The sequence below is a fragment of the Staurois parvus genome, unplaced genomic scaffold (assembly GCF_062004578.1).
Source record: "Staurois parvus isolate SC_StPar_1 unplaced genomic scaffold, SC_StPar_1.0 ptg001162l, whole genome shotgun sequence".
NCBI lineage: Eukaryota > Metazoa > Chordata > Amphibia > Anura > Ranidae > Staurois > Staurois parvus.
In genome coordinates this window covers 752,151-777,255 of record NW_028318958.1, presented here as the reverse complement: position 1 = coordinate 777,255, position 25,105 = coordinate 752,151, and the positions used below count along the sequence as shown (strand labels likewise).

General features: G+C 42.2%; 1 protein-coding gene across 2 annotated transcripts in view; it reads right to left on the bottom strand.

The window, feature by feature from the left end:
* Positions 1-25,105, bottom strand: part of TIAM1 (TIAM Rac1 associated GEF 1) — a 575,726-nt gene that overhangs the window by 162,154 nt on the left and 388,467 nt on the right. For both annotated transcript variants that reach the window (XM_089659507.1, XM_089659508.1), the window contains 2 exons: positions 5,881-6,105; positions 982-1,167 (listed from right to left, as the gene is read on the bottom strand). In XM_089659507.1, the coding sequence (XP_089515633.1) occupies positions 982-1,167; positions 5,881-6,105 (411 nt within the window). The remainder of the gene's footprint in view (positions 1-981; positions 1,168-5,880; positions 6,106-25,105) is intronic.

The window sequence follows — 25,105 nt, the reverse complement described above, 5'->3', positions numbered from 1 at the left end:
GCTTTTTTCCACCAACTGGTTTGGGTTACTCAGTCTTTAAAGCTAAAATGTATAGCTGAAGGCAAAACTTTTTCGTTTTTTTTTTTTTGTGTTTTTTTTTTTTATCCATTGACATCCTTTGTAACTCTGGATCTCTGCCAGCTATATATCTTTAATTAAAGTGTAACTAAAAGCAAAACTTTTTTTTTTGGTTTTGTTTTGGATGGAGTGGAGAGGAATTAGAACACCTGTTTTTATTGCCATCTGTGTCCCCGTTAGGGAGATTCATCATCTCTAGTTGCCCTAATGATTGTAATCATCGAAAGGGATTGAAAAGCAAGGTATGAGTGGTCACTAGAACAGGAATAGGGGAGAAATCTTCCAATGGGGACATTAGTTCTGGTGACAACCAGGGATTTCCTCTCACCTCCTGTTTTGGCTATGGGACCAAAAGTGAAGGGAAATCTTCCTGATGAGACACACATGACTAAAAAAACGACAAGGGTTATAACCCTCCATTCTCATCTAAAAGGGAAAAAAAGTTTTGCCTTTAGTTCTACTTGGACTCTGAAAATAACAAAAAAGTACCTCTGCAGTGCACCCCCTCACAAAGATTAAATGCTAGTTAAAATGGCTCTAAAAGGCTTAAGGTTTTTTACTTTCATAAAATTCCATGCATGAAGGTAAAAAACCTTCTGTGTGTAGCAGCCTCGCAAAATTCACCCCCCCCCCCCCCCACTTCCAGTACTTACCTGAGCCCCATCGCTATCTACGGGAACTCTTGCAGAACAGGGAGGTCAACTTCAAGGGGATTTTTTTTCTGATGCTGGGAGTTGGGCTTTAAGGCACATATGGTCAAACAACCTATACAGCTAGTCTAGTTCAGAAAACGGATAACCAGAACATGCTAATTTAAATAAAGATGTAAATACTGTTGTATTGTTAAAAAAAATAAAAAATAAAATTGTGTGTGTGTGAGTGTCAAACTGCAACAAAAATTACCAAGGCGTGAAACGAGGACACCGAGAAAATTCCCAAGCGGCCCATGGCAACTTTAGTGGGTCGGCTTGCAAAAGCCAGTAAGCGTTTTGGGTTTGGCAGTTCGCCCCCCTGCAGGCTGGCAAGATAGCAACGATAGCGGAACAAATCCATCTGGAACTGCTCGAGGTTCTGCTCCCAGACAAAGATCTGCAGAGAGAAAAGAGAGTGTCATGAAAAGAGAGGAAACTAAAATAATAGGTGTTAACAAATAAACACATAAAATAACAACATTTATTATTGAAAGGTCTTGTTAATAAGGATTAAAAATTTTGAAACATACAAAAACGTAAAAACACACTTGTTGGATGCGCCCAAGTACACAAGCGTTGCCTGCACTACACATTACATATCGTTACGCATGTCAGAGCAACAATTCTTAAGCCATTATTCACCGTTAACTCTAAAGTGATCACCTGTAGGGGCATTTAAAGTGTCCCCTATGAAAAATATAAGGTACTGTAGTTTGCTATAGCTTTACACCCATGCGTAATTTTAACCACTTCCCACCAGAGGTTCGCATATACAGTATCTCACAGAAGTGAGTACACCCCTTACATTTTTGGAAATATTTTATTCTATTTCTTCATGTGACAACACTGAAGAAATGACACTTTGCTACAATGTAAAGTAGTGAGTGTACAGCTTGTATAACATGTAAATTTGCTGTCACCTCAAAATAAGTCAACACAGCCATTAATGTCTAAACTGCTAGCAACAAAAGTGAGTACACCCCTAAGTGAAAATGTCCAAATTGGGACCAATTTGTCATTTTCCCTCCCCGGTGTCATGTAACTCGTTAGTGTTACAAGGTCTCAGGTGTGAATGGGGAGCAGGTGTTTTAAATTTGGTGTTATCACTCTCACTCTCTGGAACTTCAACATGGCACCTCATGGCAAAGAACTCTCTGAGGATCTGAAAAAAAGAACTGTTGCTCTACATAAAAGATGGCCTAGGCTATAAGAAGCTTGCCAAGACCCTGAAACTGAGCTGCAGCACGGTGGCCAAGACCATACAGCGGTTTAACAGAACAGGTTCCACTCAGAATAGGCCTCACCATGGTTGACCAAAGAAGTTGAGTGCATGTGCTCAGCGTCATATCCAGAGGTCGTCTTTGGGAAATAGACGTATAAGTGCTGCCAGCATTGCTGCAGAAGTTGAAGGGGTGGGGGATCAGCCTGTCAGTGCTCAGACCATACACCACATACTGCATCAAATTGGTCTGCATGGCTGTCGTCCCAGAAGGAAGACTCTTCTAAAGATGATGCACGAGAAAGCCTGCAAACAGTTTGCTGAAGACAAGCAGACTAAGGATATGGATTACTGGATCCATGTCCTGTGGTTTGGGCAGACCAAGATAAACTGATTTGGTTCAGATGGTATCAAGCGTGTGTGGCGGCAACCAGATAAGGAGTACAAAGACAAGTGTGCCAGGCCTACAGTCAAGCATGGTGATGGAAGTGTCATGGTCTGGGGCTGCATGAGAGCTGCTGGCACTGGAGAGCTACCGTTTATTGAGGGAACCATGAATGTCAACATGTACTGTGACATACTGAAGCAGAGCATGATCCCCTCCCTTCGGAGACTGGGCCGCAGGGCAGTATTCCAACATAACGACCCCAAACACACCTCCAAGATGACCACTGAGAAGCTAAAGGTAAAGATGATGGACTGGACAAGCATGTCTCCAGACCTAAACCCTATTGAGCATCTGTGGAGAATCCTCAAAATGGAAGATGGAGGAGCTCAAGGTCTCTAACATCCACCAGCTCCATGATATCGTCATGGAGGAGTGGAAGAGGACTCCAGTGGCAACCCGTGAAGCTCTGGTGAACTCCATGCCCAAAAGGGTTAAGGCAGTGCTGGAAAATAATGGTGGCCACACAAAATATTGACACTTTGGGCCCAATTTGGACATTTTCACTTAGGGGTGTACTCACTTTTGTTGCCAGAGGTTTAGACATTAATAGCTGTGTGTTGAGTTATTTTGAGGGGACAGCAAATTTACATGTTATACAATCTGACACTCACTAATTTACATTGTAGCAAAGTGTCATTTCTTCAGTGTTGTCACATGAAAAAAATATAATAAAATATTTACAAAAATGTGAGGGGTGTACTCACTTCTGTGAGATACTGTAAGTGGCCTCTTGGTGGTTGGGCTTTAAAGTGTTACTAAACTCACAACAGTAAAATCAGTCTGCATATGCAGTAAAGCATGCTGGTTATACTCACTGTGGAACCTAAGGGGTTAATCCTTTGCATTGTGTAAAAAGTCTGTTTGATCCTGTCTTCTCTACGCCTCCTCTTGTTCAAATATCCATATCTTATCTCCTGATAAAACAGACTCAACCTGTAACCATTCTGCACATGCTCAGTTTAGTGTGTATTGCTAGAGAGGGTTTTTTTTTCCTTGGGAGAGTGCATGTGATCAACACAGGGCCAATCAGCACTGTCCAGACAGAGGTCAGGGGTTTTGCATCCTCCTAAAGCAAAATGAAAACTCCTCTTACAAGCTTTAATCAGTGCTCTGCTGAACACGGATAGAAGTCACAAGACTGCTCTAACTGCTGATGAGAAAAGGTATTTAGCAGTTTATATTTACTAAAATAATTGCATATCCATGTTCTGTGTACTGTGGGAGACCAGATATAGTGAATGCAGGGTCCTGAGTTTAGTAGCACTTTAATGCAGAGTGGTCGCATATATGCACCCCCTATGTAAACACTTTACTATGCTGAAAGTACGCTCCTAGCACAGTAACTGGTGGGTACTGGAAAGCTCCCAATGAGTACCTACGATTGGGAGCTTTCCAATCATGTGACTGCTGTGATTATCAGTGAGCACAACTGGCTTGCAGTGACTGTGGCGATTCCCTCAGCACAACCTCACCTTGTATATTAATATATTGCATTTCTATGGGTATAAATAAACTTTAGTGTATTTTTATTACTGAAAATTTGAGCTTGACAAACAGTTGCGCAAATATTGCATGTTATTGAAAAAAAAAAAAATGGAACTAACACTATTTTGTTCTCTAGAATTTCGCTTTCATGAAATATATTCTGTTTGAGGGTTTTATATAATCTTCAGGTCTAAAATCCTTTTTTAAATGTGTGCAAAAACCACAAAACCAGCTCAGAAAGCAAAAAAAGAGTTAAAGCACATGTCCACGCAAAAAAGGGAAATATTCCCACCATGCCGCATGGAACACCAATCAAGATCCCTCACAATCCCAGTCCACTACCATCCCCTTTGTGAAAGGGCAGTGCAAAGGAGGGGTGAAAGGGACTGTTTTTGCCCACAGCTAGGCTTTAAGCAACTGTGTGGCAATCCCAATACCATGGTAAACATCAACAAAAACCATCTGTAATAATACAAATCATCATGGTGAACTGCAATGCAAACAACTTTGCTTGTTCAGGCACAGAGAGGTCTATGGAGTTCAGTAGAGCTAGAGGGGCAAATAGAGAGGAAAAAACCCCAATGCACTAATGAATAATCGACCAATGGATGGTTGAGTGGTAGTGACCCAAGAAAAATTGGTCCAACCATTTATATCCGTGGTATAGTTAGTAGAGGGCTGTAGCTTAGGGCCTGAGTCAACGGGCTTTGGGCTTGCGTCAAGACCATCACTTTGGCACCAGTTTGAGAAGCTTCTATAATCATTTAGAAGTCATTGACGTGAAGTGCAGTTAACCTCCTTCTAACCTGCATTTGCCCTGCTTCAAGTGGGCTTTGTTCTAGTATAGACTTGTATGGGAATGAAAAACCCATCTGAAATGAGCATCGGTATGGTAGTTCTGTCATTACTACAATTCCTTGACTCTCCCACCAGCCTAAGGCCAACCAAAGAGTCTCTAGGTGTTTGTTCTATGGTAATTATGCCTCATCCTTCCATACTTTCTGTTTGTGTTAGCTTCTCGCATGTCTACAACAAAGAAAATGTAAATACTCTTTTCCTTTAGTCTATATTTATGGTAAAGGTGCAGTGCCTCACAGCAAGATGTCAACATGAATGAGTCACAATTTGGGTGTTGTCTATTAAAAGTCCAAAAGAAAAACTCATTTGAGTTGTTGCTCAGTGAACACTGAAGGGTCACAATACATTAGGGTGTGACACGGGGACACACAGGTAATTGAAAACAATGTTTGTTTAGGGAATTTCTTTCCACAGATTAAACCTGGTTTGTAAAGATGCACAACAAAGGAAATCCATTTCATTAAAGCCGACCATAGATGGAGAGATTAGCTTTCCTGCAATCATGGATTGCAGGAAAGAAAATTGCTCGTTTTCCCCATCAACACAGTCAATGTTGATGGGGGATTCCCTCCCCTGGAGCCATTGTGATCTGCCAGTGGGGGTGTGGGGGGAGCCATCCCCACCAGGAGAACACTAATTACTGCTCATGGCCATAACAGCCGCTAGCAATATTCACATGTAAAACCCAGCAGGCTGGTTGTACTCAAGTTTAACGATCAATCAACTTGAGTACATTCAGCCTGGCCATATATGGTTTGAATCTCAGCATGAACTGTTTGAGATTCGAACAGTCTATGGCCAGCTGTAAAGTCTTTTGGCTGGCAGGTACATCTAATGGGTTCAGCTGGCATTTCTGGCATTTTCTGATCAGGCAAAGCTTCAGCACTTCAGTATCCAAGTGTCCCTGCACCCTCCCCTCACGTTCCTGGGCCAGTAGGATTTTATGGTGTTAGAGCTTTGCTCAGTCAAAACAGCCCAATGCTACTTACCTGTCAGAGTCTCCTTAAGATACCACCTAATGGACAACAAATCTCTACACTGAAAGAGAAGGAGCATATAGGTGACTTTTGACCCAAGTTGGCCACTTTATGTTGATGTACCTGGTCAAGGATGGTTTTTTTCTTTTTGTTGTCCGTCACAGAAGAAAGCTGCATCTCTCCCATTTTTTTCATCTTCTCGTCCATGTCTATCTTCTGCTCCAGTTTTTTTATTTCGGACTTCAGCAGTTTGACCGTATCCTCCTTATGGTGCTGCCTGGCTACGGTGGTGGCACAAGCGGAATGGATGGCGGTGATCCAGTTCTCCAGCTCTGTCTGGCTGCTGGTCTAAAAGAGCAGAGAAAAAAACAAACAAACAATGGACCCATTAAAACTGTAAGGTAATAAACCCATGGACAGTGCACACCTGAACACAGCCCAACCTCTACAGATAACTATAATAAATGAGTTATAAGTTAAACAAATAGGGAATCATATAAAAAAGTCAAATTCCTTATGTGGGCTTTGTTACGACAGTTTTAAAAACTACATTGGGAAAAACAGGCCCTGGAATTTGTTTAGACATTATAGGAAAAAGACCCATTCTCCCACCATCTGATATTTCAGACCGAGCCCACAGCAACCAATTAACTTCCAGTTGCAACTTTTACAGATGTTTGTACATCACAGCTAACATCTCAGTGGTTGTTTTTAGCCTCTGTACTTGAAGAAACAATAAAATAGTGCAATCTGTCAACATTGCTAAAAGTGACTGATGAGGTCTTCGTTTTTTTAAGCTGCTTGCACTGCTAATATGAAGACTTGGAGGATAGCCTAAATCTGACACCCAGAATAATTAGTATCCTTTAAAGTAGGGAAGAGAGACAAGTGCAGTTCTTCTTTGCTGCATCCTCTCACATCCACCAGCACTTTCATAGCAGATCGTACTTACCTGCAAGCTTAAAGTTCGAAGATAGACACACTGAAAGAGGGGCCTTCTATTGGGTTGAAGGTTGTAGTCTGCTGCTGCCACCCTGCATCCTTCAGGGCTCTAAACGCCAGGTAAGCCACTCATTGAAGATCTTGAGGCACCGAGTTACAGCTACACATGATCTATTATGAAAGTGCTAGGGGAGGAAAATGGGTGCAGAAAAGGTAATTGGGCTAAGAGAGTATGTATTCCCTATAATGATGGGAGTTATCGAGCCACTCTGTGTTAACCTTCATATTACATGATCATGACAGACGCATGGAACATATAAACAGCAGCTCCTTATGGTTTATAGGGGGCAGACCTTTTGCACGTCTGTTTAAAGTGGACTATACACTTCACAAGCTGACTGTAGTGTACTGCATCTGTGTAGTGCAGGGGCTGACCTGACTGAATACAAATTGACTGAACTATTGAGGCGGGGCTTCACATCCCATAGTTATGATAAATATAAAAAGATTATGAATTATTTTGAGGAGAAGGGGCCTAAAGTGGTTGCAAACTTCAGATAAAAAATATGAACATATAGTGTGTACTTGTTTCAATTAAGAACACCAAGTGTTATTTTTGTCTGCTGATTCGTTCCCCTGCTATCTGCATGAATCACTTCATGTTTTCCTGACACCAAGAGAAATAAAAAAGTGGATCTTCAGCACAGCCTGTGATTGACAGCCTCAGCTCTTTTCCTGTGAGCTGCATGAAGAGGGAAGGGGGTCCCTTCCCTCCAATCAGATTTCAGAGATCTCCTCAGTGAGCTCTGCAGTGTGTAATTTCAGCTCTCCGCCACCTTTTTTCTAGAAGTTCAGACAAGCTGTATAAATTCTGGACTTTGAATGGGTACAGAGAAAAGAAGAAAACTGCAGATAAACAGGTACAACTTATGCAGAAGGATTTGTTTCATTTCGGTTTTCACCTGAGGTCTGTCACATCACTGTGTATATGCAAGTGTTTACAACCTCTTTAATACAGGTCACAACTGGTAGGAATTCCTCCATGTGAAGGGCCCATTACACACTGGTCAAGATATGGTCAAAGGCTGGTGGAGCTCTAATAAAAATGATAAAATCCTATTTATTACTGGCAGGCGTAATGATAAAAAGACCTTTGCACAAATATAGTGGTGTCAATGGGCAGTTATATCTTTCTTTCAGTTTCATAAAATGAAGCCAACATAATCGATGCCTTTGTTTGAGCAGCACTTGTAGTTTCTCTACGTGTTCTGCAGAATTAAACGGTATTGACGTAGCAGATGTGCCAGAGATCTGTGTGTTATTGCTGGAAGAGGACAAGTTTACTCTCAGCCTTCTGTGAATGGAAGTTTCTTAATGAGACACTAATGGTTCTCCAGCATCAAGAGCAAATATTTGGGCAAGGTGGCGCTTCCAGCACTGTCTCTGAGGAATGCAAAGAGCATGGATGAAAATATTTCACTCCAACCTGTAAACCAGCCAAGGAACAGTTTACTATTACCCCTGTGTGTCACTTTTCAACCAAAGAAGTACCAGAAAAATATTCACCGATTCATTACCAGTGTGGTCACTGGTACAGGAAGAGAGGAGAATCTTTTCAATAGAGATACAAATTTATTGCAACACCCCCTGCACTATATTGTAAAAAATGCAATCCCAGAAAAAAATTAAATAAATTAAATAAAACCGTCAAAGAGCACCACTCCACAGTGCAATCACAACACTAATTTTAATAAATACAGTTAGGTCCATATATATTTAGACACAGGCACAATTTTCTTACTTTTGGCTCTGTATGCCGCCAGAATAAATTAAAACGAAACAATCCAAATGAGTTTGAAGTGCAGACTTTCAGCTTTAATTCAAGGGGATGAACATAAATAATATGTACAAATTTTAGGAAATGCAACCATTTTTATACACAGTCCCTCCAATGTAATTGGAGAAATGAATAAAATTATAAGTAAAATGTTCATTTTTAAATATTTTGTTGAGAATCCTTTACTGGCAATAACTGCCTGAAGTCTGGAACCCATGGACATTACCAAAGACTGGGTTTCCTCCTTTGTGATGCTTTGCCAGCTTCTAACTTTAGCTGTCTTCAGTTGTTCTTTGTTTGTGGGTCTTTAGTTTTGCCTTCGCAAGTGAAATGCTTGCTCAGTTGGGTTGAGATCAGGCGATTGACTCGGCCACTGCAGGATATTCCACTTCTTTTCCTTCAAAAGCTCCTGGGTTGCTTTTGCAGTGTGTTTTGGATCATTGTCCATCTGTACTGTGAAGTGCCATTCAATCAACTTTGCTGCATTTGGCTAAATCTGGGCTGATAGTATATCTCTAAACACTTCAGAATTCATTCGGCTGCTTCTGTCTTCTGTCACCAATCAATAAACACCAATGACCAAGTGCCACTGGAAGCCATGCCTGCCCATGCCATCACACTGCCTCCACCATGCTTTACAGATGACGTTGTGTGCTTTGGATCATGAGCTGTTCCAAGCCTTCTCCACACTTTTTTCTTCCCATCACTCTGGTACAGATCAATCTTAGTTTCATCCATCCAAAGAATGCTTTTCCAGAACTGGTCTGGCTTTTTTAAATGTTTTTTGGCAAAGTCCAATCTGGCTTTTCTATTCTGCAGGCTTATGAATGGTTAACACCTTGTGGTGAACCCTCTGTATTTGCTCTCCTTAAGTCCTCTCTTGATAGTAGACTTTGACAATAATACGCCCACCTTCTGGAGTGTCCTTCACCTGTCTGGATGTTGTGAATGGGTTTTTCTTTCCCATAGAGAAGGTCCTGTGATCATACACCACTATTGTCTCCCGTGGACATCCATGCCTTTTTATACTGCTGAGCTCACTAGTGTGTTCTTCTTTCCTCAGAATGTACCAAACTGTTGATTTGGCCACTGCTGATGTTGCTGCTATCTCTCTGATGGATTTGTTTTGTTTTTGAAGCCTTACAATGGCCTGTTTCCCTTGCATGGATAGCACTTGCAAATACCACACTTAGAATCAACTCCAGACCTTTCACCTGCTTAACTGATGAAGAAATAATGGAGTAGCCCGCACCTGGCCATGAAACAGCTTTTGATTCAACTGACCAATTACTTTTGGTCCCTTAAAAAAGGGGGGGATGGCTACTCTTAAGAGATGTAATTCCTAAACCCTTCCTCCAATTTGGATGTACATACCCTCAAATTAAACCTGAGAGTGTGCACTTTCAGCCCATATCCATTATATAACTACAGCTTGAATATGTTTTGGTAAATACATGAAAAAATCTAAAATTGTGCCTATGTCCAAATATATATGGACCTAACTGTATATACCCAACAGTGAAGAGCTCCTTAATAAAAATGACCAAATACTGACTCAGAATGTGCATATATATAACAATACTCATAAATGACACAATTATCATATATCATATGCAGTAAATAAATGAAAAAATTAAAAAATATTTAAAAAAAAAAAAAAAAAAAAAGTGAAAACAGTCCCATATCATTCAATTTGGGTTGTAAAAAAAACAAACAAAAAAAGAAAAAAAAAAAAAAAAACGGCCACCACAGTTCATGTGCTTCCAATAGGTAAACTTTCCACAATATCAGAAATCTTCCACCATGGACTACCACCGAAGAGTATGACACACATGCCCAATTGAGTGTCTCCTCACCTGATGTGGTGGACCCATTAAAATAATCAAGGTGGTCAGAAGTGCTTTTTTTCCCCCAATAAATTTTTATTAATTACAGACATAAAAAAAAAAAAAAAAAAAACCTCTTTCGGTAACATATACTGAGAAGATTCACAGTATAATATCTATCTCTCTCTCTCGATCTCTGGCTATTCCCAGCATGCATACACACAGTATAGCTCTGTCAGTTCAGCAAGATGTCACCTGGCCCCTCCCAGCATGATACTGTCACGCAGGTCCTACCCACCTCACGCCTTTCTCAAAGGAGGATATATGGGATTGAGATCACTTTTTTTACCTTTTCATTTATTTACTGCACATGATATATGATGATTGTGTAATTTATGTGCATTGTGTATATGCACATTCTGAGTCATTATTTGGTAATTTGTATTAAGGAGAGCTTCACTGTTTTAGAGATACAAAAAGAGACAAAAGAAAAAAAAAACCTTTCTTCCTTTTTAGGAAAGCGGCATTAATGTCAGCTGGCTTGTTTTTGTGGTTTGTGCCAACAGTGGGAAGATTTCTACTAAATTCCCATGTAACTGTCACAAAAAATTGCCTGTTGTTGCTTCATACATGAGACCTACTATTAGAATATTCTAATAAGGGTCCAAAAAATACAGGCTTGGATACACCTTCTAACTGTCTGAGATGAGGAAAAAAAAAAAAAAAAAAAAAAAGGACACCTTTTCGCACAATGTACCCAAAAACACGCCCCCTTCCTCACCCCCAGTTACACCAACAACAAAGAATTCAAATTAAAAAATGATTGGTGTTTAACAAGTAGTTTAAAAAGTAGCGGTGGAAAAAAAACTGGTTGTGGGTTTACCAAAACCAGTTTTTTTTCCACCGCTACTTTTCCTTTATACTGTACTGGCTACAAAATAAATAAGGCAACATTTCAGAGGTTGGATGAAATTTAGTGTAGTCAAACATTTTTTGGTAGTTAAAAAGGGACCCACTGACAGCTCATTTTAATGAAAATCCTCCTAAAAGTTGATTCAGTATGTGCAATTAGCAAATTTTACGCAAGTTTTTTTTTTTTTTTTACAAAAGTTTTTCTATAAAACCAACCCTTGTGTACACATCCAAAAGACCTGCTGACCACCGCCATCTTGGATGGGATATCAGCAGCCCCAGCAGACTCAGAGCTGTCACTCAAATGACACTATAGCAGTGGTCCCCAAAGTGCATCCCTTTGTTTGCCTTTATCCTACCCTTGGGACACTATTACTTCACTGATACAGGCCACTATTTATCCTACGGACATCACTAATGGGGCACTATTTCTCCTGCTGACACCAACAACGGGACACTATTCCTCCCACTGACAACAAATTTGGGGCACTATTCTTCCCCCTAATACCAAAGATGGAGCACTATTTACTCCCACTGATGGAAGGATATTTTCCATTGTCACTGCCCACAGTCCTCCTCAAACCCCTCTCCCCCAAAGTCTGAAGGATATTAAACTGGCCCCTCAGTTAGAAAGTTTAGAAATCTCTGCTCTACACCCTTCCTCTTTATTACTCCAACAGCAGCTACATAAAAGCTTACGTAGGGAGGCCATTGGTAGAGCTGATGATCTGGGCCAGTACACAGATCAATGGCACTTCCAGAAGGGGAGGGGGCTATAACATGTAAGGGGGGAGGGAGCTGTGCCAGGAAATGGACTCTCCCGGAGAAGGCATATTTGCTAGCAAGTTCAAAGTCACATTGCAAGTCAATAAAAATTGTTTATGGAAAGGAAAATCGTTTGAAGTAAGCATTTAAAATTCTTTCCTGTGCTTTCACCTGCAACGTTTAAAATTGGTCACATTAAATGATACATTTCTGCAGGGGTCTAGCCACCAGACTAAAAAGAGGGACAACCGAGAAGGAAGGTAGGACACAGGAATTTGGTCCCGAAAAAGGGGCCATATTTCCAAATAAGGCGAGTTGAGGGTTTGGAGCACTTCTAGGGGGCAGGTGAGGTTCTGTGCTCTCTTATACAAAATAAACTGATGAAAAAGTCAGTAAATTAAAGTCACGTTTTCTTAAGATCCTGCATACTGCAATTAAGCGGTTTAGGTTACAGGTTGTGTGCATTTAAAATACAGGTAACTTCAAAAGAAGCAAAATGTATGAAGCTTGTTAAAAAAAAAAAAAGAGAAAAATGTTCAAAGGCAGATCACAGAACACATGGTAACTAAATAGTGAGTAAAAAGTACAGTAACACGAAAACAACAGATTTAACTTTACTATGTGCTTTGAAAGCTGCACTAAACATATAAAAAATTCCCCTGTGGCAGCTCCTAATGCTTCTGAAAAGTATCGTCAGCCTTTTTTTTTGTGTATTAACTTGTGTAGAAGTGAGAAAAACAAAAAAGCATAGACATGAGAAATCATGTAAAATTAAGATCACCTGCACTACAACCCCTTAAATATACCACGGCACTGTTAAATCTCTACATTGGAAGCAGCCATAACACCTCTGTGCAATCACTAAAAACTACCGTATAAAAAAAATTACATAAAAAGTAGTGTAGTGCATAATGAAATTAAATTATTCATAAATAAATTTTCTCTGTGAATGTAATCCCTTCAATAAGAAATGCACAAATATGAGCGCCACTCAGGCTCCAAGAGGATCCCAATCATTCGCCAACTGCTGGGAGTGTTGGCCCAGAATGAAGTTTATCTAAGCTCCAAACATCAGCATGTAGTGAAGGTGAGGTCCCTCAAGTCGCACATTGCTGCAAATCCACTAATGGAGATGTGGCAACTTCAGCCTGGGCTCCGGCCAGGCCACACCCCCAACGAGTTTCGTTCCATCCCGGAAATTAATCATGGGAATGATTAAGCTCCAGGGGTGGAGCGAAATGCGTTGGGGTGGGGCATGGCCTGGCCAGAGCCCAGGATGAGTGCCACATACTTATCCATTACTGGATTTGCATTAATATGCGACTTGAAGGACCTTTCCTTCAATAACAAACTTATATATAGCTCGTTAACAAATGCTGAGATATAAATGCTGCCCAATAATAACTAATAAATATCATAATAATAAAATCAAATGTCATTAACAAAGTGTCCTAATGCTTTTTGTGGAAACAAAATATTTTAAAGATTCTCTGTGCTCCCCTCATGCTCAAATTGAACCAAAAACCAGTGTGTCCACTCAGTTTAGTTCCTCTATAACCATGTATACCAGGGCAAACTCCTCCAGCGTCCCCAGTGTGCTCAATACACCACCGTGACCCCACTCAGGTGGATTCTCACTATTCAGGGTGGACCTTAATCTCAGTAAAGGTCAATGTGAACTCAGCTTTATATGCCTCCAGCTAGACACATAGCTCTTACTTACTCTGGCTCCAGCCAGACACTTTGAAAAAGTCCAGAGGACGCAACACGTCAGGGAGGCTGATCCAGTGACATCACAACACATGAGGAGGAGAAACAGCGGGGCTGCAGTTACCAAAAAAGTCCATCTCCCTTTATGTATGCTAAAGTATGAAAGTGCGGATTTGTTTATTATGAGTCCATAAAAAGACAGTACACACCACGAGATCTATTTTATCATAATTAGGTTACAGGAAAACATATGAGATCACCAATTTACCAACCTAAAGAAAAAGGAGTTGCAGACCACCTGTTACACTGGTGGTCAGTGTGAACAATGTCCTGTTACACTGGCATCACTGTGAACAATGTCCTATTGGGGCTCATGTACACTGCAGCTGCTAAACTCACATTTAGGAGCTGTTCTGCGTTTTTTTTTTTCGCAGCCCCTGAACTCACCCTAATGTTTTCCTATGTGTCCATGTACATATCTTCGTTTGCAGGCACTTGAGTTTACAGTCGTTCTTTTTTTAACGCAACAAACGTGCGTTCAGACGTCGATTTTAAAATGCAAAACACTTGTAAACGCAGCTAAATGCAGCAAATTGCGTTTATAAGCGTTTGAAAATTGTTTTTTTTAACTCTTCCAGTTTCCAATGCTGTTCAGAGCCTTTTTTCATCATGAAAAATGCATGCAAAGAGTTTTCAAGGTGCTCAGATGGACAAAATACTGAACATAGGATGTTCCTACCAAGCTTGTCACACATTGTAATGACCAATTCACACCTCAGACCTCCCCCACCCTTGGAAACAAAAGATATGTTAATGACCATTCAAACCTCAAATTCCTCATGAAGACCCCCTGCCAGGTGGCCTTAATGACTCTCTCTACCAGCCACCTTTCCCACCCTTGGAAACAAAAGAAATGTTAATGAGCAACTCACACCTAATTATCTCAACACATACTGCTGTCTCTGCTTCTACTCTCTATTTCTCTGAAACTGTCTGAAATAGTTTATAATTTACCACTTTTCATTGCATTCTGGGCATTTGGGAGATTCTGCTGTGCTTATCTTTAAAAAATGCTTCTAAAACGCAAACGCACATAAACGTGTTATGCAAACGTGGATAAACAGCCATTTTTTAACCTACGTCTTCCAGCAGTCAGTTTCCATCATTCAGACACGTCCCGTGTACATGGGGCCTTACACGGGTGGTCACTGTGAACAATGTCCTGTTACACTGGTGGTCACTGTGAACAATGTCCTGTTACACTGGTGGTCACTGTGAAATATGTCCGGTTACACTGGTGGTCAGTGTGAGCAATGTCCTGTTACACTGGTGGTCACTGTGAAATATGTCCGGTTACACTGGTGGTCAGTGTGAGCAATGTCCTGTTACACTGGTGGTCACTGTGAAGAATGTCCTGTTATAGTGGTGGTCAGTGTGAAGAATGGCCTGTTACAGTGGTGGTCAGTGTGAAGAATGTCCCATTACATTGCTGTTCAGAGTAGTGTTACTTTCTAAAGTCTCAACAGCAACAGGACTTGGCAGACATGTCAGCTGGGAAATGTAGCCACCCCTGCTCATTGCTCAAGGGACCCCTAGCAAGCTCTGAAGGAACCCTCAGGGTTCCACAGATCCATCCTTGAAAATGATTGGGTTAGGTTAGAACTCTTGATTGCCATAGGTCTGCCTTAAAATGTTACTAAACACACAACAGTAAAATCAGTCTGTATATGCAGAAAAGCATGCTTGTTATACTCACTGTGGAAGCTAAGGGGTTAATCATCTGCATTGTGTAAAAAGGCTGTTTGAACCCGACTTCTCTGATTATCCCCTTCTTCTACTGTCACCAATCCATCTGCTGATAGAACAGAGCCTTGGAGGCAAGCTGCACATGTTCAGTTTAGTGTGTATTACTAGAGGTTTTTTTTTTCTTGGGAGAGTGCATGTGATCAGCACAAGGCCAAATCAGTACTGTCCAAACAGAGGGTCAGGGGTTATACAGCCTCATAGGACAATCAGGGGCAAAGGAAAACTCCTCCTACCAGCTTTAACCAGTGCTCTGCTGAACACTGATAGAAGTCACAAGACTGCACTAACTGCTGATGAGAAAAGGTATTTAGCAGTTAATATTTACCAAAATAATTGCACTTCCATGTTCTGTGTACTGTGGGAGGCCAGATATAGTGAATGCAGGGTTTAGTAACTGTCACGGACTGCCAGTGCCTTTCCCATCCCCCGCCATATCCCTCCACCCCTTCCTTACCCCTTGCACATTCCGATGTCTGTGGAGCTTCCATGGACAGGGCTGGGCCGCCCTTTGCCGAGGCAACCTAGCCGCGTCCCACATGGTTTTCAAAAGACCCGCACAGGAAGCAGCCCTTCTTTCTCTGTTCCTGTCCATGCTGCTGGAATCATTTTGCTCCCAGAAAGATGCTGGGAGGCTCGGGTGAGGGGGACCGAGCCTCCCCAGCCATCCCCCCTGCGCACTCTGCAGACCCCAAAAGGTCAGGACTGTAGCCCTCTGCAATACTCCAGGGTTGGGAGTCTCCACAGCTCTGCATGAGCCTTCTCCTCCAAGGTCAGACCCCACAGTTGAGACCCTGCCAGTCTGTAAGCCTGTCTACTGGGTACCCTTGCACCCTGTCTGCTGCTGAGTGCCCTGGGAGCTGCTGCTGAGGGACCCTGCACACTATCCATGGCTGCGTGTCCCTGGAAGCTGTCTGCTGCTGAGTGCCCTGGGAGCTGCTGCTGTCTGCTGATCGCTGGTTGTCCCTGGAATGCTGACCGCTGGTCGTCCCTGTCTGGAGCCGCCTGCCGCTGAGGGTCTGCAAGCTGCTTACTGTGAGTGTCCTGAACTGTCCCCGCTGTGTGCACTGACCACCTGTGTCCTGAACTGTCCCTGTTGTGTGCACTGTCCACTTGTGTCCTGAACTGTCCTTGTTGTGTGCACTGACCACCTGTGTCCTGAACTGTCCCCGCTGTGTGCACCGACCACCCATGTTTTGAACTGTCCCCGCTGTGTGCACTGACCACCCATGTCCTGAACTGTCCCTGTTGTGCGCACCGACCACCTGTGTCCTGAACTGTGCCTGCTGTGTGCACCGACCACCCGTGTTCTGAACTGTCCCCGCTGTGTGCACCGACCACCCATATTCTGAACTGTCCCCACTGTGTGCACCGACCACCCGTGTCCTAAACTGTCCCTGTTGTGCGCACTGACCACCTGTGTCCTGAACGGTCCCCGGTGTGTGCACTGACCACCCGTGTTCCGAACTGCTCCACTGTGTGCACTGACCACCCGTGTCCTGATGGCATGCCCAGAGCATAGCTACCTGTGGTGCCCCTGAGCGCTTGAGCCATCGCTACCCGTTGAGTCCCCGTGAACCCAATGTCCCTAGAAAGCTGGGTGGAAGCTGTGCTGAGGCCAGACTCCACAGCTAGAGTCCCATTGAGTCCCCGAGATCCCTGCCCAGGGGTAGGTTGCCGCCTATTGCCCAAGGCCCCTGCCCAGTGGTAGGTTGCCGCCTGTTGCCCAAGGCCCCTGCCCAGTAGTAGGTTGCCATCTGTTGCCCGAGGCCCCTGCCCAGGGGTAGATTGCCGCCTGTTGCCCGAGGTCCCTGCCTAGTGGTAGGTTGCCGCCTGTTGCCTGAGTCTCCAATCCGCTGTCCAGTCACGGAGGGAGCTCGGCTGGGGCCCCAAGCCTAGGGGGGAGATTGCCTGCCTGTCGCTGAAGACCCCCCGTGCCTGTAATCGTCCCTATTTGCGCACACATCACCCTCCCTGCCATTTCCCCATTGAGTGTCTGTCATTTTGTTGCTTCAATAAAGTTTTGTGTGTTCCCCATCTTCTCCGTGTGCTCTGTCCTTCCTACGCTTCCGTTACAGTAACATTTTAAGGGGTCCACCACATCAGGTGAACAGACACCCAATTGAGCATATGGGTGATACTCCTTAGGTGGTAGTCCATGGTGGAGGATTTCTGGTACTGTAGGTGGTTTACCTTTATTGGAGGCACATGAACTGTGTTGGCTGTTTTTTCATGGTTTTCACTTTTTTTTTTTTTTTTTTTTTTCTTTTTTGTTTACAAGACTGCTCTAACTGCTGATGAGAAAAGGTATTTAGCAGTTTACATTTACTAAAATAATTGCACTTCCATGTAGTGTGTACTGTGGGAGATCAGATATAGTGAATGCAGGGTCCGGGGTTTAGTAACACTTTAAGTACAGGGATTTAGAAGCATATCAAAAACCAACAGTGTGAATGCAGCCCATTGACAAGCTGAAAGTTGCAGGCAGTAGAGGTTCTCGCATCATGACAGTACTGAAAATCAGTATACAGAATATGTATTCTGTAAAGCACAGAAATTATTTTACCTAGAGAGTTACACCGCGCAATAAACATTCCGACAAACTGGCTTTGACAGTTGCCATGGCAACCCTGAAACTGCGCTACGAGATGAGTAGTTCCTTTACCGTCACTTCAACTTAGATCTTGCTTTCAAAGCAGCCTTATCCTTATGGCAGACTTCTTGAAAACCAGGCCCAGGGGCTCTACTTTCCCTCTGTCCAATGCAGCCTACTGGCATTGGTGGAAAAGTCTTCATTTGGCAATTTCGTGCTGCAGAATGTTAACCCATAAAACAAGGTTCTGCTTGCTTCCAGCGACATGTTAATGATGAGAAATTTTGAAGCCATGCTTAAAAAAAAAAAAAAGGAAAAATGAGCTTAAAAGAGAACCAATCACGCCAGAACTTATGCCAAAAAAGTGAAGTTTCAGTTTTATTTAATTTTTGGAGAAAGCAATAAAAAAACGCAAGGCTTTAACTCTGTGCGCCTATTGGGAAGGGACCCTCCTTGCTTCCCATCATGGCAGCACAGATCACAAAGTCTACCTTCATTCCTTCTTGTCCCGGAGCTAACAGCATCCTCCTATCCTTGTCACCAGAAAAGCAAGTGAGGCATAATCTGCTCAATGGGGTCCCAGACAAAAATGAGAACCAAGAAATTTTTACACTTCCTCGCTGACTGCAACTTTCAACATGGGATGTGGGGATACAGCAGTCCTCAGAGATAGCTGTAAACAATGCAAGTTATAACTGTCAGCACAGGCACAGAAAGGTATCGGCTCCCAGGATTTATGGAAGGATCAACAGCTATTTTTGCACTCATCAATTAGATACAACAAACCACTTTCAAAAGGTATATTTAACAGACTAAAATGGAGAAAGTAGCGTATTTTAGGGATTATACTGCATACACTGATCTGTAACATCCTTCTGGTTCAGATACTCTCCAAAGTGTGTGTGGGGTTTTTCTGGTTTTTTTTTTGCTTTTTTATAGTTTTGGATGAATTTCAGAAGGATTAAAACTCCTGTCAGATTTTTATTGCTGCTTGCATTCCTTCTGGGTAGATTCATCCTATTTGTTCTGGTGATCATTGTTAAAGGAAGATTAATAGAAAACATTAAACAGAGACATCTGTTGGAGACATTCCCCACTTCCAGTTGTATTTCTGGGGCAGAAATGAAGTACCAACATTGAGCTTGTATTTATTTTATTCAGCAAGCTCCTGGCTTCAATGTAAAAGTGATCAGGACAGCTATATAGCTGCCTCTTCACTTAAAGCAGCGTTTGAGCCACATATTATACTGTATCATTGTGAAAGCAATAATTCAAGGTCCCTCTTTTAAGTTCAACTCTAAAATGATCAGCTGTAAAAGCATTTAAAGTGTTGCCTATTAATTTTACGTTTGGTCATTTTTTGAGCGCATTCAGTTTTGATGCTGGACAGTCTTGATATCCATTTACTCGACAACTCCTCATCTTTTATTTTGTATTTAAAAGATTGAGATTAAATTGTTAATCTGCAATAAAATATAATTTGGTAAACAGTTGTGCAAATATTGTGCAACATAAAAAAATTTACCTACTAGCTATTTATTCTATAGGGTCGCCGAGTTCAAAAAGTATATAATATTCTGGGGATTATAAGGCATTTTATAGTCAAAACAACAGATTTTAACGTATGTGAAAAAGTACAAAATTGCTCCAGAGGGGAGCTGGTTAATGAACCTTTACTGCAACAATGGGGCCCATTATGTGGCAGTAAATTATAGCAGGGATGGGTTCTCCTTATGGAGACATCAGGGGTCTATTCCTCTGTTAAAGTATATGTAAACCCTCACCTTGTAAAACAACCCATTCAGGTTAAAATGGAAATTAAAAAAGGCAAAACATTTGTGTATACATAAAAACAAAAAAAAAACCCACTTATAAATACCTTTCCCCTCTTTTTATGAGTGAACACATACTCTCTGTTCTTAGCTGCATAAGGAGCTCAGGGAGAAGAAATAGCAGTACAATGGTCTTCCCAGTGAATGGATGTGCAGAGGGGGTATGTCAGCAGAGGTCTGATCATTGGAGAACAGCTAGTAAATGACCACACTGTGCTCTCATGCCTAGTGTGGTCAGTTTTTAAAAGGAACGCAGTGCCACTAGTGGGAACATCAGGGATTTCACACATAGGAAGAATTACAAAGGAGAACAGCATACTTTTTCATACATGGTACAGCAGGCACATATTACAAATATGATACAATAGGTTGGGTTTACATATTCATTAAGTCCATCCACAAAATAAAAATAACTGGAATCAGGAACATAAACTCCTTCATCCTCAACCATCTTGCTCACAGCACTGGTAATAAAGTGTCTAAAGAGTCTAGAAGTGTTCAGGGCTCAGTAATTCCACATTTCATTCCTGCTCAGGAGCTTGGTATAACAGAACCCTCCTGAATGCAGCTACAGCATTGTGTCTGTATGAAAGATCATGTGGCTTTCCAATACTTCACACAGACATGATGGCAGAGTAGATGGAAGGCAAGAGCTTGACTGTGGCAAGAGGCCTTTACTGTGGGGGGCAAAAGTCAAGTCATCGGGCTTTGGGCTTGTGTTAATGGCACCAGTTTGGGAGGCTTCTGAGATTATTCACTATTCACAGACAGGTGCATTTAATGTGCAGGTGACTTCCTCCTGATCTGCTTCAAGTGTTTTTTCTTTTCCAATAGACTTGTATGGAAATGCAAACCCATTTGAAGAAAAAACCCTTCAATAAAAGACCCTAATTACAGCAAGCAAAAAGGCACAGTGAATCTATGACTACACAAGACTGATGTCGGGAATCAACAGCAGAGATGACCAAATCTGTGTGGCTACACTCAACAAACGGAGACCAGACCATATTTATTTACATTTAAAGTGGCACTAAAGCTTTTTTTTCCCCTTAAAATAAGAAATATGTCTATAACTTACCTACTCTGTGCAGTGGTTTTGCACAAAACAGCCCCTGTCCTCTTCTTTTTGGGTCCCTGCTGGTGCTCCTGGCTCCTCCCCCTCAAGTGGTGCCCCCCAGGGAAAAGCTTGGGGGGACCGTTGCACAAAGAAGGTTTTTTTACCTTCATGCATAGAATACATGAAGGTAAAAAAACCTGGAGCCTTTAGAACCACTTTAAAGTAAGATTCATATACAGTGAAACTAGAAGACATCCAAACACCAGCAAACAAAGATACAAGTGAACCAAATCCCAGTGACAAAATACCTAACTAAACAACCTAACAAAATAACAGAAATCTTAACTAATACAAACTAACGAAATACAATATGCACAAAATGAGGAACACAGGGGAAACCAGGGCTTGGATCAGAAACAAGGAGACCAGATAAGATGCAGCATGGTACAGGATGCAGAGCAGAAAAAAGATCAAGATCCAGGCATCAAGCATTATCATGCAAGAAAAAGCAAAACACTGACTCTTACCCCCGGTTCACATATATGCGGCCAAGTGGGCCGTGTTTTGTACGGGCACGAGAGCCCATTCATTTCAATGGACTCCTATGCCCGTGACACGCAGGGAAGAAGTCCCTGCACTTCTTTGGAAAACACAGCCCACACGGGATCCATGGTTGCGTTTTCCAGTGTGGGCGGCGTGTCATTAGAACTAATTGCACCCGCCTGTGGGTCCACATTTCTCTGTGCGGGTGGTGTGGCTGCACGGATGTTTGTGCGGATCCGCAGCGGCACCACCCACACAGATGTGAACCTAGGGTAAATGTTATAGCAAAGGAGGACCTAAATATCCTCTCAGCAGCCAGCATTAGGTGGAGATTGATTACTGGAATCTGATAACTGTTGAGAGACACTGGAGCTACAACCTTCTGCTCAGGTAAGCACAAAGCCACCAGCAGATGATCCAGGTCCTGTCAACTGCAGAACAGGAGTCGTGGCTAAAATTTCCACCAGGAACATATGAAGTATGTGTATTCACATTTGTAAATAAGTTTCCACCTTAAACTGGCCCTGTTGTATGTGACTGAGGGAATGAAATAAGAAATCAGCTTGTTTGAGATTAGTGACCAACATGAACATTCTTTGTACTCTAAAAACAGAGCTAACATTAAAATAAGCAACTCAAAAAAGAATTAAATGTCAAAAACATGTCAACAATCACTTTCCAGAATACTTGAACTCAACAGGAGTACTCACTTCCCTTTACATAACTGCTACAACTGTACATTCTGTAGGTAGAGTACTTTTGGCTATGACTAAAGCACATTCACAACACTGAAAATCATGAATGGCACTAGAGTGTGATCACAACTCACCACATAAGTGGAGGATATTTGTTAACATAAGACCATAGTGTGACTCTTTACTGGAAAAAAGTAAATTTTCAGGAAAAGGAATCACTGTAAAGTGACAAAGTAAGCAGAACCACATTATTCCATTCAAAAACTTGGCGTTTACACTCCATTCACACTACCTACAAATACTCACCTTCATGCTCCTGCCTCTAGCTACGCTAGCACACAATACCTGGACTTTTGGGTATGGCAAAGCATGTGACAGCACTTGAGTTTAGAGCAGAACTAAAAAGGCACACATACTTACCTTAGTTTCAACAGTCTGACACTCATGAGGTCCCTCACCAGCTCTGGCATCATCTACCTGGGTTCTTCAGGATGATGTTCTTCAGCAGTTTTGATCAGCCTGGCCAAGGGGAGCACCAAAGGGTATCAATGGGTTATGGAGGGGTGGTATTTCTCACACACACACTTATTTTGCCCTAAATTGGCAAAGTGACAGTGTCTCTTTAAGGTCATGTCTATCAAGCTAATGTTACTAGTAAAGTGTAGACCCATGGCTCTTGTTCTATTAAGGAACAACCTTGGTTCCTTGGACCAAACGTGACACAGGGCTCCAACTGCTCTAATTAGAGATAAAGCCCCATCTCTTCTGCGCACAAAGCCAGTACCCTGTCATTGATTCAAATGTCACAGCTCAAATGACTATTAAGGCTGTAACATTTGACAGCTGAATAAGAGGAGACCAGACTTATCAGTGCAAGGAGGTAAGCCTTAATTCTAACTCTAAATGGAGGTTGAAGCCCTGCACATAGCCTGAGAACAGAATTCAAGGTCATCCCCAAGCAAGAATTAAACTGGTTTAAAAGACAATCCCCCTTAGTAGTGCTCTCTGCACTCTACCTGTAATGTTAGTTTATGCACTTTGTTGGTATCAATAGGTATTTTTTATTCTTGCCTGAAAAGAACAAATGAATGCAGCCACCTCAACTGAGGAGAGATGGGCTGCAATACATGACGTTTCTGATTTTAGGTTTAGATGTGCTTTAAAGTAGAACTATAGGCAAAACTTTGTTTTTCCCTTTTGGATAAAGTATGTTATAACCCCTTGTAAGATTTGTTTTTTTTTTTGCCATCTGTATCCCATTGGGGAGATTTCCCTTCAGTTACTGTCCCATAGCCAAAACAGGAAGTGAGAGAAATTCCCTGCAAGTTAAGAGAATTCCTTGAGAACCCACAGGTCACCAGAACTAGTGTCCCCATTAAAAGATTTCCCCTCTATTACTTTTCTGGGGATAACCCAAAATTTGGGATTTTCGTCTACTTTCCCTTTCAATAATAATGGTAAACAGAACAAATAATGAGGGTGAATGTAACGGGGACAAAGACTAAAATAAAAACTTGACAGGGGTTCCAATCCCTTTCCACTCTATCCAAAACTAAAAAATGTTTTGCTTCCAGTTATACTTTAAAGTGGCTGTAAAAGCTGAAGGTTTTTTACCTTCATTCATTCTATGCATGAAGGTAAAAACCTTCTGTGTTAATTGCCTACCCATCTCGCCAAAAACTTTCTACCCATTCTGCATAACATTACCAAAGATCTGCAAACATGGAATAAGCCATTTTTCTCTTGGTTTGGCAGAGCAGCTATCATAAAGATGAATGTACTTCCAAGACTTTTATACCTCCTACAAACCATTCCAATCAAATTGCCGAACTCCTTCTTCAAGTCCTACAAAACATTATGTACCTCGTTCCTATGGAGTAATAAACACCCCAGAATTGGTTTTGACCAACTAACCATGCCCAAAACGTGTGGAGGTATAGGGCTACCCGACATCTCCCGATATTACAAAGCTTGTCAAATGGCACGAATAGTGGATTGGTCCACGAACCATGCTCGCAAAGCCTGGGTGGAATTGGAAGCTGCTTTTTCGGAGACCCCGCTCGCCACCTCCCCTTGGCTGCGAAACTCGCACATTCCATCTGAACTCAATGAACACATCCTCATAGGCCCTACTTTGTCCTGTTTCCATCAGATCAGCAAGCATACGTTCTCATCCACCCCTGGCCCACTCACTCCTGTCAGATTGAACCCAGACTTCCCCCCTGGTAGGTCACATGCCTTTCTTGCGGGATCTGGCCTTACAGAAATCGTGAGTCTACGCCACCTTTTCAAAGATGGATTGCTCTTATCCAGAGACCTCCTTATGAATAAATGCCTACCCTAACCTTAATGCCGTGAATGTACAGACAACTCCACCACTTTATCCACAGCTCACCCCATCTAAAAGAATATACTAGACATCTTACCCCCTTTGAGAAACTTTGCTCAACGGGCTCTCCCCAGAGACATGTTATATCCCTGCTTTATACATGTCTCAAACACACCAGTGACCTCTCAACTAGGAAAGCTTACAAGGCCTGGAGCACTGACCTACATACAAGTCCAACTTTCACCTGAAGACTGGGACCACATATATGAACACATTCACAAAGGGTCTATATGTGTATCCACACAAGAAAAGAACTTTAAAATATACTCTAGATGGTATAGGGTTCCGTCCCTGCTTCACCGCTTCGACTCCAACATTTCTGATTTGTGCTGGAGATGCCACCATGCTACGGGTACACTCCTGCACATTTGGTGGGAATGCCCTTTGCTACAATCCTTCTGGGGGAAAGTTCAATCTATAATCACACAAGTCACTACGTATGCC